Here is a 16,927-nt window from a genome sequence, read left to right on the forward strand (position 1 = left end):
AAATGGAGATCAGACACAAGGAGAACTTTGTAAAGCTGGGTTAGAGCTGGAACGGGTGCTGGGGGTGGGAGGAAATTGTTAGTGATAAAAGAGCCTGTTGGGGATCTCAGGAATAGTTTGGGCATAGGGCTGAGCCGCTTTGGGGTGGGAAGATGGACCAGACAGACCTTAAGGGGCTGTATCCCCAGCCTCGTCATTTATGGCACTACTTGGGGGGGGGGGGGGGGGGGGGAGAATAAACACCCCTGTGCACCAAACAGCTATCACAGCAGATATGGTGTCCAGCTTAGTGCTTCATCCAGGAGTGGCTGTGGATCGTGTGTGTGGATCTTTTCATGCTCTAAGCCCTTATGGGAAATCTTTCTATGTTGGCACTTCAGAATCAAAGCATCAGGTAATTTTTGTCCTCTGATGGCATAGAGGTGGCTCTGCCAGCTTGCTGTGAGAGCAGGTGAAGCAAGGGGACTGCTTCCTCTTTGCAAGTTAACAAGACTTTAGTGGTCATCCCACTGGAATGAAAGGTCATTAAATAAAAACTACTACTGCATTATTGAACAAAGTAACAGAAAACAGCTGTTTTCCTTCTGCTGTGGTAATAAACACACTTTTGCTGATCCTGTTTCTTTCCCCGCAGGATTACTTCCATGAGCTCACCTGCATCACAGAGAGGGAGAAGTTCATTGTGCCTATCCGAGCCATCGGTGCCCGAGCTATCCTGGACTTCCCCGACCAGCTCAACTTCTCAGTCTGCCCAGTCAAGCACAGCACCCAGAGAACTCTGCTGGTTCGCAACATCGGGAACCGGGAGGCCCGCTACTGCATCAGCACCCAGAGGTAAAGGAGCTTGGCATCCCGATTGTCCACAGAGCTGCTGTGTGATGGCATCGAGAGCCAGAGCATCTGTGCAGCTGTGTTGTAGCAGCTGGAAATGGGCAGGATGTGGGTTTTGCAGTCACTTAGTGCTTTAGGGATGGTGCAGTCTTGGATAACTGCAGCTAGCAGGGTTGTATAATGCAGTGGTGTGTATCCAGCACGGCATCTCACCAAGGTTCTGCAAGGGACATGTGAATGAGGGCAACTTGATGCCCTTGGGTTGGGCCAGATCCTGCACAGCAGACAGCTATAGAAGCTCAGGTCAGGTAGACCTAGATCAGGGTTTAGAAATGGTCAGATATGAGCAGGTAAAAGAACCCATAAAGAATTTATTGTGTACTATCAGAGCTCAGGAGGTCAAAGCAATTGGTAGCGAAGCCCTGAAAATAACACTGTGGCTGGGGACCTCTATTTCACTGTAGGTTTGGTCTGGTCCCTGGGACCAAATATTAAGTGGAACGAGCTCTTCAGTGGAGATGAGCAGACCCTAACTTCAAAACTGCTCTACAGCTCCAAACCAGAATGCTAGTGGGGGCAAAAATGCAGCAAGTAGCTAGTGCAGGGATGGGGGCCCACCAAAGGCTGGTGAGGTTTCACAAGCAGGGTGCTGGGATGCCATTCCTCCCTGGTTCCTTCCTAGGAATCAGCCTGTGGGGCCAGGAAGTGGAGCAGGGAGGAGCATGGTGTCTTTTGAAGGGAAAGGGGTATATCCTATACAAATCCCACATGTATGCTGCTGCCTCTGCTGAAACCTTGTAGCAGGGGAAAATCTGACAGGGTGCTTAGCATCTTTTCCAATATACTTACCAACTTGTCTAGCAAGTGATATAACATATGTTGAATGCTATGGATATTAAAAGTTTAAGTTGGGTGATCAAATACCACAGTCCTGATTTGCAATAAGGAAATGGGAAGCATTAGAAAAGTTTTCTCCAACTACACAAAAAGCAGAGCTCTGGGTAACTGGATTCTGTGCATATGAAGATCAAAAGCCGATATGATTTCCCTTGTCTGTTGAGGGCGTCTGTCATCTCTTCCGTTTCATTACCAACTTCAGAAAACCAGTTTGAAATTTCAAACAGATGATTTAAATCCTTGACTATGAGCACCATTTCATTCTAATTAAGAGTGGCACCCACTTTCATTCAGATTTCTTCTGAGCTACTCAGAAGTTTCTGTGTTTCTGCTTTATCTCTTTTTGCTTTTGTTCACTGAAATGTCATAAAGAATTCTTCAGTGGGATCTTTTTGAAAGGTTGAGTTCCTCTAATGCCTGTCTACCATCTGTCTATGTGCGTTCACACGCACATGTATAGGAAATGGGAGAAATTTGGGGAAAATGTGAGATGGAAATGGGATGATTTAGAATTATCAGGTAGAATCATAGAACAATTTAGGCTAGAAGGGACCTCTGGAGATCACTGGAGCAAATGCCCTGCTCAGAACCAGACCAGCATCAGAGTTTGATCAGGTTTGCAAGTGACACAGCTTCCTACTCAGGCCACTTTTTGTTGAGTTTTCAATGTCTTCAACATTGGACATTCCATTGCTTTGCTGGCTTCCAGTGTTCGACCACCCTCATGGTGAGGCTTTTTTTCCCTAATACCTGCTGAGATTTTCCATTACTGCACCGTGTGTCCACTTCCCATTGCCTTGACCCTGCACATCTCCAAGATCTCTCCTGTGCCCTTGCTTTATGTAGCTGTAAGCAGCAGTGAGATCTGCATTCATCTTTCCTTCCAAAGGCTGAGCAAACCCACTTCTCCCAACATCTCCCTGTGCCCCAGCCCTACCACGTTGGCTTACTGAGCAGAGGCAGTGATCCCTTCCCTGGAGCTGCCGGTGCCCTCTTGTCCATGATGTCCTACATGTGTTTGGCCACCTGCCTGTGCTCCTCTTGTCAGCAAGCATCACCCTGAGGTCCTCTTCTGTAGAAACATTTTCTATCCATCAGCACCCAGCCTGTGCTGCTGCCTGGGGTTGTTCTGTCTTATATCCTTCAGGGCCCTTGACCATGCCCGTGAATTTCCCCGTTTGTGAGTGAGCCTCGTTGCTGCTTCTGATAGCAGGGCCCCGTGGCTGGCTCCTTGCTCGCCCTGCTGCAGGCACAGACGTATGCGGAGCTCTGAGGTGAGGCTCTTGCTTCCAGCAACCCCAGCAGGAAAGAACTGGCCTCCCCCTGATGTGACGAGGGGATCTGAGCCAGGCCGATGTGCTGCTCTGCGGGCTAATAAATCATTAGCCAGCAATTGTCTCTGAACGAATATATTTACACCGGCTCTAACAAAAGAGGCCGATTTCCTGCTAATGTTAGGGGATTAATTTCCCTGTTAGAGAGGGTGGAACAAAGGCTTGCATCATTATTAACAGAGGTAGTGAAGATTTAGCTTAATAAGTCACTACCTCCTGTGAATGACTTCCATAACGACTCGATGATTAATTATGGTCACAGTACGTTTTAAATTGTGCCGGGAGCTTTGGAAATGAATGACTTATGTTCCCTGTCCTAGAGAGCTTAGTGTAAATATGAGATGCGGTAATCAAGAGTTATGGCATAGGTACTTTGGGGAAGGAGTGGCAGCTTTATGGGTTTAAATTTGGATAATTTTATTCTGTTCTTATTTAGTAGATTATTTAAGCAGTTTAAGTTAAATGTATTTTTTTTTTTTCGAAATAAAGATGCCCTTTTGTTGCAGTCTATCTGAATGTCATACAGCATCTGTGTATTGATATGACACATGCATATGGTAGGGAGAGGAACTGGTGGAGTAGAAGGGAACTAGAGACCTGTCTACGCTTTTTGAGCCATCATCTGAGCTCTGTCTTATGGATTCCTTCTGCTTCTTCTGTCCTTATTCTCCATTCACACAAATGAAAGTTCTCTTTTTGTTGCTCCAACTTCCTTTTTTTTTTTTTTTTTTTTGATCTAAAGAAATGCAGGCTCTCACCTGTTCATGAGCCTGCAGTGGATGCCACCATTTTGTAGCTGTTGTATTGCTCATCACCTTTCTTTGCCTCCTTCCTCTGCATTCCCTTCTCTGCAGCACTAAACATATGCTGTCTGCTTTCCACTTCAATGCATCTTTTAGTCCTGGGAAAATTGCACATGTGATTGCAAATGCCAGCCTCTCCTTTCAGTCAGAGCTCAGCTCTTGCATGTGGTCAGTTGGCGGGGACCCTCTGAATAGGGCCTGAGGACACCTATAGTTTCTGTGGCACACTTCACTCCAGGGAAGAGCTCCTAAGTGAATTAATGGAGCTCACTCAGCATCCTTCAGCTGTTCCCTTATCAGAGCTTTCCCTTGCCATGGCATCTACCAGAAAATATTACCATGTTTTGACCACTGGTGAACAAAACATTCCCCATTATGCAGTCTGGCATTATCTTGTCTGTGTTCCCTCTGCGTGACCATACCCAACTCTTTCTGCAAAACTTGATAATAAAAAATAATAATAGCATAAATATAGAAAGCCTCTTCCTCTCCTTTTCATTGTTAAGGCAGGATAATGAGTTTCTTCTCTGATATTCAGGAAGATAAATGTCATTCCAGTACACTCGAGTTGAAAATGGTGTCTGGAAGCACATTTCAGTGCAGCACTGCCTTCTTTCTTTAACCCCATCGTTGACAATGGCAAGCATCGTGCTATGCCATGCTTCAGGGCTGGATAGGGTTGGCCTGAGATAGGCACCTCCATTTGGGAATGCCCCCACAAAGACTTGGAAGCTGGCAGGGTGAGATGCTGACTCCAGGCAGGGCTTTTCAGCACAGGTGTGGAGGCTTGGATGGTCCAACAGGCTCACTTTACTGGAACAGTTACAAGCTTTACTGTGGCTGCTATGCCATTACTAAAATTAATATAGGCTGAGATTTAATGATAGATGAGGCAATTCAATCATCAGTAGATTATGTTGTCTTTGGGGTAGGAGGCAGCTTTTAATGAAATCAGCCAGAAGGCTGAAAATTGACCATTTTTTTTCCCCCAAATCAAATGTTTTTAAAATGTAGATTAAGGCCCTAGTAGACCAAAGAGAAAGTTTGTTTGGTCATGGAGATGAACGTACCATGGGACCTGGTGAAGGAGCCTCCTTGCACACCGTGTTTATCAAATGGCTGTAGGAGAAAGGTTTGAAAGCCTGAGTCATGGCTTTGCTCTGCCACTTGTTTCTAAGTTGTCAGGAGTATTTGGTGTCCTTATGGAACACGACGTTTGTCAGCCCTGTAAGGAAGGGGAGCTGATGCCTGGTGAAGGCAAGTTGTAAATGCCAAAATGTTTCATTATGAAATTGTTTCAAGTCTAGCATCAACCCCTTTCCCAGGGGCAGTAATAGATGAGATCTCAGCAGGTACCAGCGGAAAGGCCTCCTGCAGATTGGCATGGCAAGTACCTGCATACAGGCTGGGGATCTGCCTGTCACTGCAAGGCACCACGGGCTTATTATAGATCTGGACCCGTGAAGCTTTGATGTGCACCAAAACAAACATCCACACAGACACAGTTGAAAAGTATGTCAGGAGAAAAGAAGCTGTTAAAAAACAAACCCCAAAGCTTATCTGTTGAAAGATTTCCTGTCCTTTGGGAGCAGTAGTGATTCATTAAAAGGGCAGATCTAAGAGGGCCAGAATTATCTTAAAGAGCAGCTTACAATTAAATCTCAATTAATGGATAAAAGGCCAAGGTTTAGCCTGCCAGCTCCATCTCTTGGCAGTGGTTTTCATTTGGCTATTACAACACATCAGCGATGTCTCCTCACCCTTTCTTATCTGTAGGCTGCAGGGAACAGTGTAGTTGTGTTGCCAGAAGTTTGGAGGAGTTGAGTTCAATCATGGGGCTCGCATTTGGGGTCTTGGAGCACCAGGTCTACGCGAGGGGTGGTGAGCTCCTGCCACAGCAGTAGCAGTTGTCCTGTGGGTATGGTGTGGGGTGGGATGTAGGAAGTGCAGTGTCTGATTCATGCTCAGTTTTTCAGTGATCTGAATTATGGCTCTTGGCTATTCTCTGTTTCTCCTGACAGATAACAGGGAAGGGGCGTTCATCTTGCCAGGTGGCCGCCATCTGGAACGGGATGTATAGGCTCCCTCTAAAGCAGCACAGAAAAGTCACCTGAGGATGGGCTGTTTTTGCCAATTTGTCTCATGTTGTGCTTGTGTGGGGCACAACATGGTCCTGAACATGGCTGGATCCTCCTCCTCTTGTGACAATGTGAAGCTAGGACGATGCCCTGTGTGTCTGGGGACCTCTCTGCCCTGGGGACAGAGGGCGAGCAAAGCTGGGCCTGGAGCCATGAGGCTCTGGGACAACATGGGTGTCCCCAGCCACAATGTGGGACCATGCAGCATCCCTGTGCTCCTGCCACGTCCCACATCCAAGCACCAGCAGCAGTGCTCTCACTAAGAGTAATGGGAACAGGTCAGTCTGCTAATTGCAGCTCTCTCTCATTACTGAGCGGAAATGCCAGCAGTTTTATCAGCTGTCACTACTCATCTGAACAAAGTTCAGCTTGCGCACAGGTCCGGTTGTTCTCGTTATTTTTGTGGGTGCATTGCATTCTCTAATCACGGTAAAAAAAAACACTCTTCAGAACAAGTTTTGGAGGTGGCAATTTGTCCACCAGCACAGTACTGAACAATAACTTGGGTCTTCTGAGTGGGGCTGTGCAGGCTGCCACCTTCCATCTGACTTTTCCGGAGAGCTATCCCCGAGCATTAAGGCAGATTTTCACGTCTGTCAGCTAAGAACTGTTTACTTGGTGTCAAATCAGAATTGTTCACGGTAAAACCAAAGTACGCTGACACATTTTTAATAGGTGTTTCCAGCACCTTGCACAGAATTTTTTCTGGTGGGCCAAGCAAGCATAATTCCCAAACTTGGATTACAGCCCAGGCTGTGTGGCTTGTGCATACAATGAACCCCTCCTGTTGACCCCACATCGGTGTGCTTCGTTTAGGGACTGAATCCTAGCTAAATGGAAATGGGATGCTCCTTTTGTTTCTCTATTTTCTTTGCTGTGGTATCACCAGTCTGCATTTGTACTCAGGTTTCTCTGATTGTTCCTTTTCTTCTTCTTATAGCAGCTTTCATTGAGATGCTGGTATAACATGCCCTTTCTTAGGTTAAAACAGGTTATTTTCAAAGAAAGAATTCTGAATTCTGCAAATTAAATCATAATTATTCTCTGGTCTTCTAGGAAGACTTTTCTCTGTATCTGATTTCTAGGCTGTAATCTCTTTGGAACAGACACAGCCTTGACATTTGCATCTCTTGAGGTGAGGTTTATAGGTGGAAGGGTAAGAAAGACTGGAGGAAATTGGGGTCAGCTTGGCATGCAAATAGCAGTTTTAGTCTCTGCTGTTCAAAAACAATCCTCTGATTGCCTTGCTAGCAGTCTGACTCTTGGGACTCGCTGCGGAGAGGCAAAGCAGGATGCAGAATATGGGGAGAAGAGGTCGCTTTGCTCTGTGTGATCTTCTGAGGGCTGGATCTCTTCAGAAGTGGTGGTAGCTATATTTCCGATCCTGCGTGTTCTGTTCTCACTCTGCTGCTGTGTCACTTGGTATTGGCTTGCAGAGGGAAGGAGGTGAGCTAGTTCTAGGCCCCAAAGGGATTGTGGTCCCCAAATCCCCTATGATATCCCTGATGTCCGTCTTTGCCTTGCAGCCCCTTCTCTGTTGATCCCTCCATTGGGACTCTTGGGATTGGTGACACCATGCAAGTCACGGTGGAGTTCCACCCGCTGAAGACCGGGGACCATTCCAGCTCCCTGCAGGTTCACTACGACACAGGTGAGTGCGAGGCCGTGCGTGTTCCTTCAGGACGCAGCCCTCCCCAAACCAAGTGGTGTTAAGTTTGCCTCCCAGTCACCAGCTGTCGCTCCTCCTTGTCCCAACCAGCTCCCTTCCCTCCCAGGCAGAGAAGCACAAAAAGATCCCATGTGGACAGGACGTGGACATCCACCTGGCTCCTTGTTGTGGCCTCCTGGAGCCCCATGCAGCTTCCTGGGGGATGAAGCCAGGATTTCACTCCTGACTCTCAGTACAACATTCTGGTTACTTTTAAGCAAACCAGTGACTGAGGAGCAGAGCAAGGGAATAATTAAGGGATTATCTCTTTAGCTTGGCAGCATACAAATAAGTAAAAAGGCTGTGGAGTTTAATTGCTGAAGTGAAACCCAACCATTTAATCAATCATTCTTAAAAGCAGCTCATCGCAGGTGCGGTGCGGAGCCCCAGGCGACGTGCCCCAGCCTTGTCCGGCACCGAGTCAGGCTCCCCGCGACTCGCATACAAAAAGCGGCTGTGCTGCTGCTGCAGAGCCACCGCCAGACTGTTTGTTATGAAACAAAAGTGCTAAGAGCTAAGTAGCACTTTAGGACGGTGGGAGGCATTTTGTTTGCATGGCTGTGGCTGTATTGACCCGCTAGCTCGCAGGTGGCAGTGGTTCTTCATGGGTCATAGAGTCCTTGTGATTTACAGGGCTGGGTGCACGCAGTGTGGTTCTATTTCTTTTGCTGGGGTTACAAAGTTGGGTTACAGAGTTTACAGGTGCGTGAAGAAAATGTATTTGCAAGGAAAACCTGGCCTTCGGTGCTCTACGTGTCCAAACTCCTCCATGTCCCCCATGTGTGTGTCTGGATGTGAAAAACACTGAAATGAAGGTGGCTTGGGGTTTTCTGGGGTGCAGAACGTCTATATTCATCACCTTAACATCAGGTGGTGTCAGGCAGGGTTTTTGAAAGCAGCCTGGAAGCACACCTGCTGGCTCAAAAGGGTCCTGCATGTGGTGCCACTAAAAGCCTGGTTGGTGGCTTGGCTCTTCCCAGGTGACTGCTCCCAAGAAGCTTTGCAGTATGATAGGGGGGTGATTATCAAGCTGTAAGGCCAGATCTTGGGCTTGCACGTGGCTGTCTGCAGTGCCCATGGGACCTCGTGGCAAGGTGCTACCACACGCTTCTAGTCCAGGAGAAGACTCGTGCAGCTCTGAAATGTCTCGTACCCTTTTCTCCCATCAGCTGCCGCATCCCTTGGGATCCTTTTGTCAGCACGGGAAGCCTCAGTAATTAGCAAAGGCCCACTGAGCTTGTGCATGGCTGACAGGCACGATATACTGAGATGCTTTTATTGCTGTCAGTGATAAAAGTAATTATGCAGATCATTTTCCGTCGGTGGCTCTGTGAGAGTGATGCAGCAGCAAAAGCCTAGGGGCAGGATCTTGCCTGCTTTGAGGGGAGAGATCAGAGGCAGTGAATTTTAGGAGACTGCATATCCAGGCAAAGCCAGCCCTGAAGCAAGAGTGTCTGCTCTGTTACTGTCCTGTCTCCTCGTGGCACAGAGCTCCTGAAAGCAGCTCTCCCAACCGAGATGTACTGAGGAACAGTCCTCAGTGCTGTTGGTCCTGCTGCAAGCCTCCAGCCTAGTGCTAAAAGCCCACCGAGGAGCCATCTGGGCGTCTGGCAGATGAACGCCCTGATTCCCCTTGGCTTCCCGCACACCACTACGCTCTGGGCTGGCAGTCCCTGAGCAGGAGCTCTCCTGGAGCAAATCTCAGCTCGTGTGCTGAGACACGATGTGGAGCTGAGCTTCTCCCATCCTGGGTCGGGGAAGGGCAGCCTGGTTAAGAAATATATATAACACGTTTTCCTGGGATGCCATGCCCTACAGCCCTCCCTGGTGTAACCACAGAGAGGTTTTCTGTGCTTCAGAAGACCGTGGAGCAGCAAGAGGTAACTGCCAGCTGGAGAAAGCATGGGCATTTAGTCTCAAATGGGGAAAACGAGGCATGAGATCACAGGGGAAAATTAAAGCATATTTAATAACAACTGATTAGGGAGCTGTTGTGGAGCTCTCTGGTCACCACGGAGCAGTAGGAAGTTGGCTGTGATGTGTTGGAGCCCTTTGGGGTTGGCATGGGGTGGCCAGCCAGGAATGCCAACTTTTGGGGATGTTGAGTCCCTGTCTCCAGCATCAGTTTTACCCACGTTGGCTGGATCTGCTTGCTGTAGTAAACCAGGCCACCCATGCAAGGGCTTGGCAGCATGCTTGTGATTGCTTTCCCCATGCGGGAAACTGATTAAATCCCAGCCTGGTTTCTTTTTACTGCTCTTTGAGGCTAAACAAGTGAACAGAGGATGGGTCTGCTGGCACCCCGAGCATCACAGCTACCTGCAATGATACAGCATCTGCAAACAGCACTCCCTGCAGTGATCTCCATCTGTGCTCGGGTGGAGGCAACCTCCTCTACATAGCTCTGATCTCTTTCCTTTAAGAACCTCCTTCCTTCCCAGGGTCTTGTCGTCTGTCTTGTAAGGCTGGCATTGCAATCGATGGCTTCCAGGAACTTGTTTGAAAATGAAATGAGAACCATATCGATTCTCTCTTTAGAGAAAGCATTTTACTTTTTTTTTTTTTTTTTTTTTTTCCTGAATCCAGTGATCGGACATGAATAAGCAATAGGGTTTAGCCGAGGTTGAGCCCTTGCTGTGTTTTACCTTCCTGAAGTCCCTCAAGGCACTCGGAGGTGCTGCCCAAGGTAACGCAGCACCGAAGCACGTGGGGACCATGGTCTGCTGGCTCCTGCTGCGTGGAAAACTGGTGGGGACCTCATCTCCCCACCCTGGGGCCTCACCTCCCGCACCAGGTATATTTACAGCAGCTCTGTAGATTTGGGAGAGCCGGGGGCATCTTCTGATTCCTGACTTTGCATCTGGACAGCGGCAGCTCTGCAGCAGACCGAGGAGCTGTAACTAACACTTCACACAAATGGTTGGCTGTAGGCTTTTATAGCCTGAATCAATGAGGCTGATGAGGGGGTTTAATTGGTCTCCAAAGCACTCATTTGTGTTGAAAGAGCTAATAGCTAACAAATGGTTCCTGCCTTTATTCAGATTTTCTGGAACTGCTTGCAATAATGCCTTTTTATACTGATTTAGATAACTTTGCCCTACCTCTTGCAAACAGAGCTGGACTTTTGCACCTCTCCAGGGCCTTGTGAGTCAGGATGGATGGTCTTACATGGGAGGTAGGTGAGGGGCGATGAGCAACAAGATGAGCACAGCTTCCAGAGGTTGTTCTAGGGAGGGTGGTGGGGAATGCTCTGGGTGCTCCATCCCAGAAAAAGGAGCCCATTCTGCTTTCTTGGGAGCTTGCAGCCTGTCACTTAGACCACTGCCAGCTGGTCATTGTTTTCCATCTGTTTGCCTCAATTTTTGTCTCACAGCTACCTGCATTTGGGGCAGAAAGCCTCTTTTTCCACTTTGTGCCAAAGCGGTGACAGCCGTGCCGATGGGCCACACAGGGAGGCACCGGGGTGGGAGGCAACTGGGTGTGACAGCAGCAGGGAGAGAAGAATTATTTATCCCAGATCGATCTGAAAGTATTACACTCTCTGAAGTGAAAAGATCTGCTTTTTTTTTTTTTTTTTTTTAATGAAAAAGGGGCTCGATCTGCATCTCCTCGGCTGTGTTTATAGGAGAGGTGAGAACAGGACAATCTTCTGACATACTCTGAGTGAAATTAAATTGGCTTTCTGTGCTACCTAAATATTCCAGTTTTGACTGGGCTCCTCTTCTAAAAGATTTGTGATCCAAATTCAGCAGAAAGGGAGCAAAATGGATAGAGGAGGAATACCTGTTGTTGAAGAGGAGATGCAGCAGGGTGCTGTGTTATTTCTGTGGAGCCTGCCTGCCAGCTTCCTAATGCTTAGAGCTGTGATCAGGGGAAAGTACAAGCTGTTGAATAGCAGGAAAGCATTCTTCATAACAACCCTGAGTTTGTTCTGAAATCTTGTTAAAGGGTTTTCTTACCTGCTCATTGAGCTGTACTTTCAGGCTAAACAAAACTTGTCTTCCTATTTTGGCATAATTTGTGCTTTTCCGAAAACTTTTCCATCTTGCACTACATGCAAGATCTTGAGCATGTACTTGCTCATGTTGTATTAGAAGAATTCTGAAAGATGCATTAGCTCTTCTGTATTTCCCTCTTTTTTTTTTTGACCCAATACTTGAGTTCTTATTGAGATTATAAAAAGTTAAGATGTGCAAAAATGCCAGTCTGCGGTCATGCAGATGGCTTCTGGAGTAAACCAGCGGTGTTTCTGCTGTTTGGGCATGCATTTCCGGAGTGCACAGCATCTGCTGCACGGCTCTCTGAGAAGTCCAGCTGTGTTTCCATGTCAGGCACTGCTTTGCTGAGGTCGCAAAGTGAGAGCCGTGTCTTGCTCTCTGTAGGAAGTGTATGAAAAACGTGCAAGGAGGAGAGAGCTGAGAGCCTGTGATAAAGGTGCTGTGTACATAATGATAGGGCAGAGAAGTCCAGGTTCAGTGAACGTGCCTTCATGGCAGCAGAGCATCCTCAAGTGCATGCTGTGAACATCACCCCATCAAGACAAAAATACCCAGTGCTACATCCCTGTCAGAGCCAAGACTTTTCTTTAACTAACACATCAAACAGTGGCAAGTCTTAAATGAAATATTGCATCCACTTTGGCACCTGGGATGGGAGGCAGGCGGCCCCTCTTATGCCCTGATCCATGTGCTTAATGTACGTGGACACATTGAACATTGCTGTATTCCCCCGTGGGCTCTGGAGCTGGCGGTTTGCTAGGCTGGAGGCTTTATTCTCATCTCTCTTTAGTAGCTGTTGATGGTTTGGTCTTCTAAGAATTTGTCCGGTTGCTCTCTGGGTTTATAGCTGTTAGCCTCTACAGCATCCTACGGCAGCATGTTCTAACGGAAGGAATGTTCTCTGAAAAAGTACTACTTGTTTTATGTAACTTCTGAGAAAATTATTTTGGGTCCTTGGGTTCCTATCTTATGACTAATGGTGAGATTTTTCTCCTTATTGACATTCTCCAGGCCATTCATGCTTTTACAAACCTCTTAACTGTCTCCCCTGTGTATGTTTTCTAGGTCGAGGAATCCTATTCTGCCTCTCCTCATACAGAAGCAGCTCCATGCTTTTAATCATTCTTTCTGCCCTTCTCCGTTTGAAATGCTTCAACCTTTATTTTTTTTCTTTTTTTTTTTTTTTTTTTTCTTGAGATCACAACTACACCCAATATTTCAGCACCAAAACTCTGCCTGGTACTTCAAGACATGTGCGGCTGCAGCTTTAGGCAGTGGGACAGTTGTAGTTTTCGTGGTGTTCATTCTGTGATGGTTCCTGCCACTGGTGTCTGGTGGTTGTAGAGCATCAGCTGGTGTTTCCCTGAGCTGGATGTTCTCCAGGCACCGTGTGCTTCTCCCACTTCTTGGTCGTGGTTCCTCTGCATGCCAGGTATTCACAGGAGGAGAAGGGCAGTGCTTATAAAGCATGCCCATGTCTGACTCTTCTGAACTTCATTTTTACATGTTAAGTTGCCCGCTATAGAAAAGAGATTGTCTAGTTATTGGGAAAGTTGCTGTCTTTCTCACAACATACTTAGCTCTGGTCTGAAACCACCACCACTGCAGCTTCCTTCAAAGCAGGACGGAGGCAGGATGGCTGAATTCTTCCTGGCCCTGCCACCAGCTGTCACTTGCCTTGTTACCTGAATGCTCTAAGTGCTGTCAGCTTAGGGGTAAACCTCTACAAGGACAGCCAGAAACTGAGTGCTTAAGGTTGTGCCCCAGACATCCTCATGCTGTGCTCAGGGCAGCTATCAGGAGGTGGTAAATGTGCTGATCCTTGGAACCGATAATCCAGCTAAAAGCTGTAGCTGGCTTATTTCTGTTAGCTGGGTTCTGCTCTGTTCCTTGTGCTTCTTCCAGCAAATGACATGAGCTGAGCCAGGGCTCTGCTTTGCCTTGTTGCAGGTGAAGATGTTCACACAAGCCTTTATGGAGCAGCTGTAGACGTCAACATCAGGCTGGACAGGAACTCCTTGACAATCGAGAAGACTTACCTCACGCTGGCAAACCGCAGGTCGGTCGTCATCCACAATCGGAGTGAAATCATAGCCCACTTCCAGTGGAAGGCTTTCGTTACTCAGGAAGAGGAGGATCAGCACAAGATGAGGTTTGTTTGAAGGGTTCGTTTCAGCACGGTACTTGCATGTGGCTTCAAAGGGGTGTTGGTGATGCCAAATGGATTGGGACGAGTAAGTCGTCCGAGGTGTTGGGGTGTGTGATGCTGGGCTTTGTGGTGATGGAGCCCAGCACTTCAGGAGTTCTGCCTATACTCCAGCTGGGGATAATATTTTGGGGAGAAAAGTTTGATCACAATGACTGGATTTCCTCAGACTGCAAACTGACATTCCATGGGAGCACAAAACCCTGAGATCTGGGGATCCCAGGGCTATGGGGGTCCATGAGGACTGCGTTCAGTAGGAGCAGCACAGCTGCACGTGACATCCCTGTTACAATACCTGCCGTGGTGCCTTTGTCCCATTTTTGATAAGATGAAGGCTCCTCTGCCAGTAACAAGCAGGCAGAGGGGTTCCTGCTGCAGGATGCTGAGTTGCCCTGCACTGCCAGGTTTCCAGCACAATGAGGCACCTCGCTGCCTTAGGGGCTGGGTCTCTCCAGATCCTTTAGGGGCAGGGGAGTCTGTAGGGAAGGCAAGTCTTTGGGGCTCCAGCTCCCTGCGTGGAGGGATGGGGCAGACTGTGACGGTATTGCTGAAGTGACAAGGGCTGGGACAGGTCCTTCAGGGAGTCCCTTTGGTGGAGCTGGGGCATTTCCATCTCCAGCAGCAAAGGAACACGTGCAGCCTGGGAAAATTACACTTACAAGCTTGGATGACTTAGGGAATCCTTGTGCAACTTTTCAGGCTTGGATGGATGTAGGTATATTGGAGTTGCTCTGAGCCCATTGCTGATCAGGAGGCTGCCTTAAACTGGAGCACTTTTTAAGGGCTTCTGAGCAAATAAAGTTCAACATAATTAGGTCAGAAATGCCTTGAAGGCTAAAGCTAGTTTTCCACTGTTCTCTATTTTTAATTACAAAGCGTGTGACTTGAGTGCAAGCTCAATGTGTTAAAAGAAAACCTCATGACCTTCTCTTGGTGCTTCCCTGAACCCTCCCTTCACCATCTCTTCCCACCTGTCTCTGCCTGGACCCTGAGCCATCCCCTTTGCCCCAGAAGCAACCACTGTTTCCTCACAGTTACCATCCACCTGATTTTTTCCCCCAGTTACATCTGATCTCATGCCAGTTTGAGTTCTAGGCTTTGTCCAGGGCATTCTGGTCTTCCTTGCTTGCAAGCCTCAGGGATGACCCTGGCTCCAATGCCCCTGCCCTGCTGCCACCCCCTTGATGCACACACTGTCATGTGCCCTGCTTGCTGGGGCTGCCCATCCCAGGAGGAACATCTGGGGCTTCACAAAACTGCCCGGGTATCAGTTGTGTTCATCCATGGGGCACGTGCTTGGGTCCCTGAGGGACAGCAGCATCTGCACAGAATTGTTGAGCTCTGCCCAGGAAACACCTGAGCTGAACCTGCAAATTGTGAGTGCAGCAGTGGTGCAGGTAGGGCTGCTTTGAGCTCCTTGGAGAAGGATTCGTTTGGGTTCAAAATTTCAGGAAACACAGAATTTGGCTGTGCCTTTGTGCCTTTCACACCTGTATCTGCTTCTTTGCCTCACAGCTTGGTGGGCTGGTCCTGAAGGATGGGGTTCCCATAAAATAATTCTTGTGGTGTGCCTGGGGCTGAGCAGGCACATACAGAAACTTGTAGAAATATGGGTGTGCTTGGGGTGCTATACAAGATATTCAGCTTTCTGGGCCTAAAAAATATGTTTTTTTTGTCACTCCTCTGCAGTTGAGGAAGTGAAAACCAAACCCTAGAGAAGCTGGAGGCCTCACAGCAGGGAAGTCTGTTCCATGGGGGTGGACTGCACTGTGTCCTGCACTGGGATGTGGCCCCAGGAGACCCAGATCACTAGGAGGGGACCATCCAGGGCTCTGCTCCACATCCCTCCAGGGACATGACAGTGGGATTGCTGTCTGTGGATGGAGGTTTGGTTCAGGATTGCTCATCTCAGTGCCTTCTCCTACTCCAAAGCATTGTAGGTCGTCCATGGAGAAAGATTTCCTATTGCGCTCTACGGGGAGCTAGCCAAAGCAAGTATTTTTGGCACTAGTGACAGCATTTGCCCGAGGCTCTGTCTGTGTGCAGCTCGTAACAGCCACGACTGTATTTCCTTTCTAATTGCATTTGAATTTAGCAGGGTGATGACTGCTATCCCTTTTATTCTGCGTCACCTCAATTTGCCCCATAAGGAGCCTTCTGCTCGTTCCCCCCGAGCTGTCACCTGCTGGGTCTTCATGGCCAGGGGACTGGAGCGTGAAGGGGGACAGCAGTGCGCCGGGTTGGAAGCTGCTGCTCTGTCACAGCGCTCCCTTCTCGTCTCTTGATCGGGATCTTTAGACACCAGAATGATTTCTGCTGCCAGCGCAGGGAGAGACTGGGGCAGGCTCTGCTGAGAAGGCAGAGAAGAGGAGGGAGATGAGGCTGTTCAAGGCTGGACTGAAGGGGATGAATTCAGAGGTGCTGGTCCTGATTTCTTCTCTGGGTGTTGCTCCACAAAGTCCTTTACTCTGTTTTCATGTGCATAAAACCATCCGTTTCATCCAGCTGATGTGATGCCCAAGTCCATCATTTTGCTTTCAAAATGCTCTGGGAACCCATTGTGGAAAACCTTGTAAGGAGCAGCAAGCAGATACCGTGTTCTGGTCCAAAAGAGAAGAAAAGCAGCTGATGCTAGTAAGCTGCAGCTGAGATGTGGTGAAGCACTGGGGTGGGTGCCCCGTGTTTCTGCTCCCTGCCTCCCACGAGCAGCTCCGTGGGTAGGAGAAGCCAGGCGGGGCAGCTGGTTGGATGCTCCTTTAGTCGCAGCAAAGGCTTTGGGTTTAGAGGCTCTGCTAGGGGCTGCTGGCTTTCAAAACCCTTTTCTCACCTTGTACTGAACAGAAAATCACCTGCTCTGATGGCAAGCAGTGATCCAGCCCATGCAGGACCCCTGGGCTCTGGACGAGCCCCTCACTGTGCTGCTGCAGCTCCTCGCTGAGCATGTCGCCGGCCATGCTCTCGCACGGCAGCCTCTGCAAATATGCTGCTTATTAAATTATCCGCTTGGTTTCT

The 16,927-nt window shown here is 48.4% G+C and overlaps 1 protein-coding gene across 6 annotated transcripts in view; it reads left to right on the top strand.

The window, feature by feature from the left end:
- The window catches only part of HYDIN (HYDIN axonemal central pair apparatus protein), a gene marked incomplete at its 3' end in the record, with an annotated part of 119,477 nt that overhangs the window by 15,576 nt on the left and 86,974 nt on the right, over positions 1 to 16,927 (top strand). For all 6 annotated transcript variants that reach the window (XM_084533471.1, XM_084533470.1, XM_084533472.1 and 3 more), the window contains 3 exons: positions 635 to 834; positions 7,530 to 7,654; positions 13,660 to 13,861. In XM_084533471.1, coding sequence (XP_084389597.1) covers positions 635 to 834; positions 7,530 to 7,654; positions 13,660 to 13,861 — 527 coding nt within the window. The remainder of the gene's footprint in view (positions 1 to 634; positions 835 to 7,529; positions 7,655 to 13,659; positions 13,862 to 16,927) is intronic.

Source organism: Aythya ferina (genome assembly GCF_964211825.1).
Source record: "Aythya ferina genome assembly, chromosome: 12".
Taxonomy (NCBI): domain Eukaryota; kingdom Metazoa; phylum Chordata; class Aves; order Anseriformes; family Anatidae; genus Aythya; species Aythya ferina.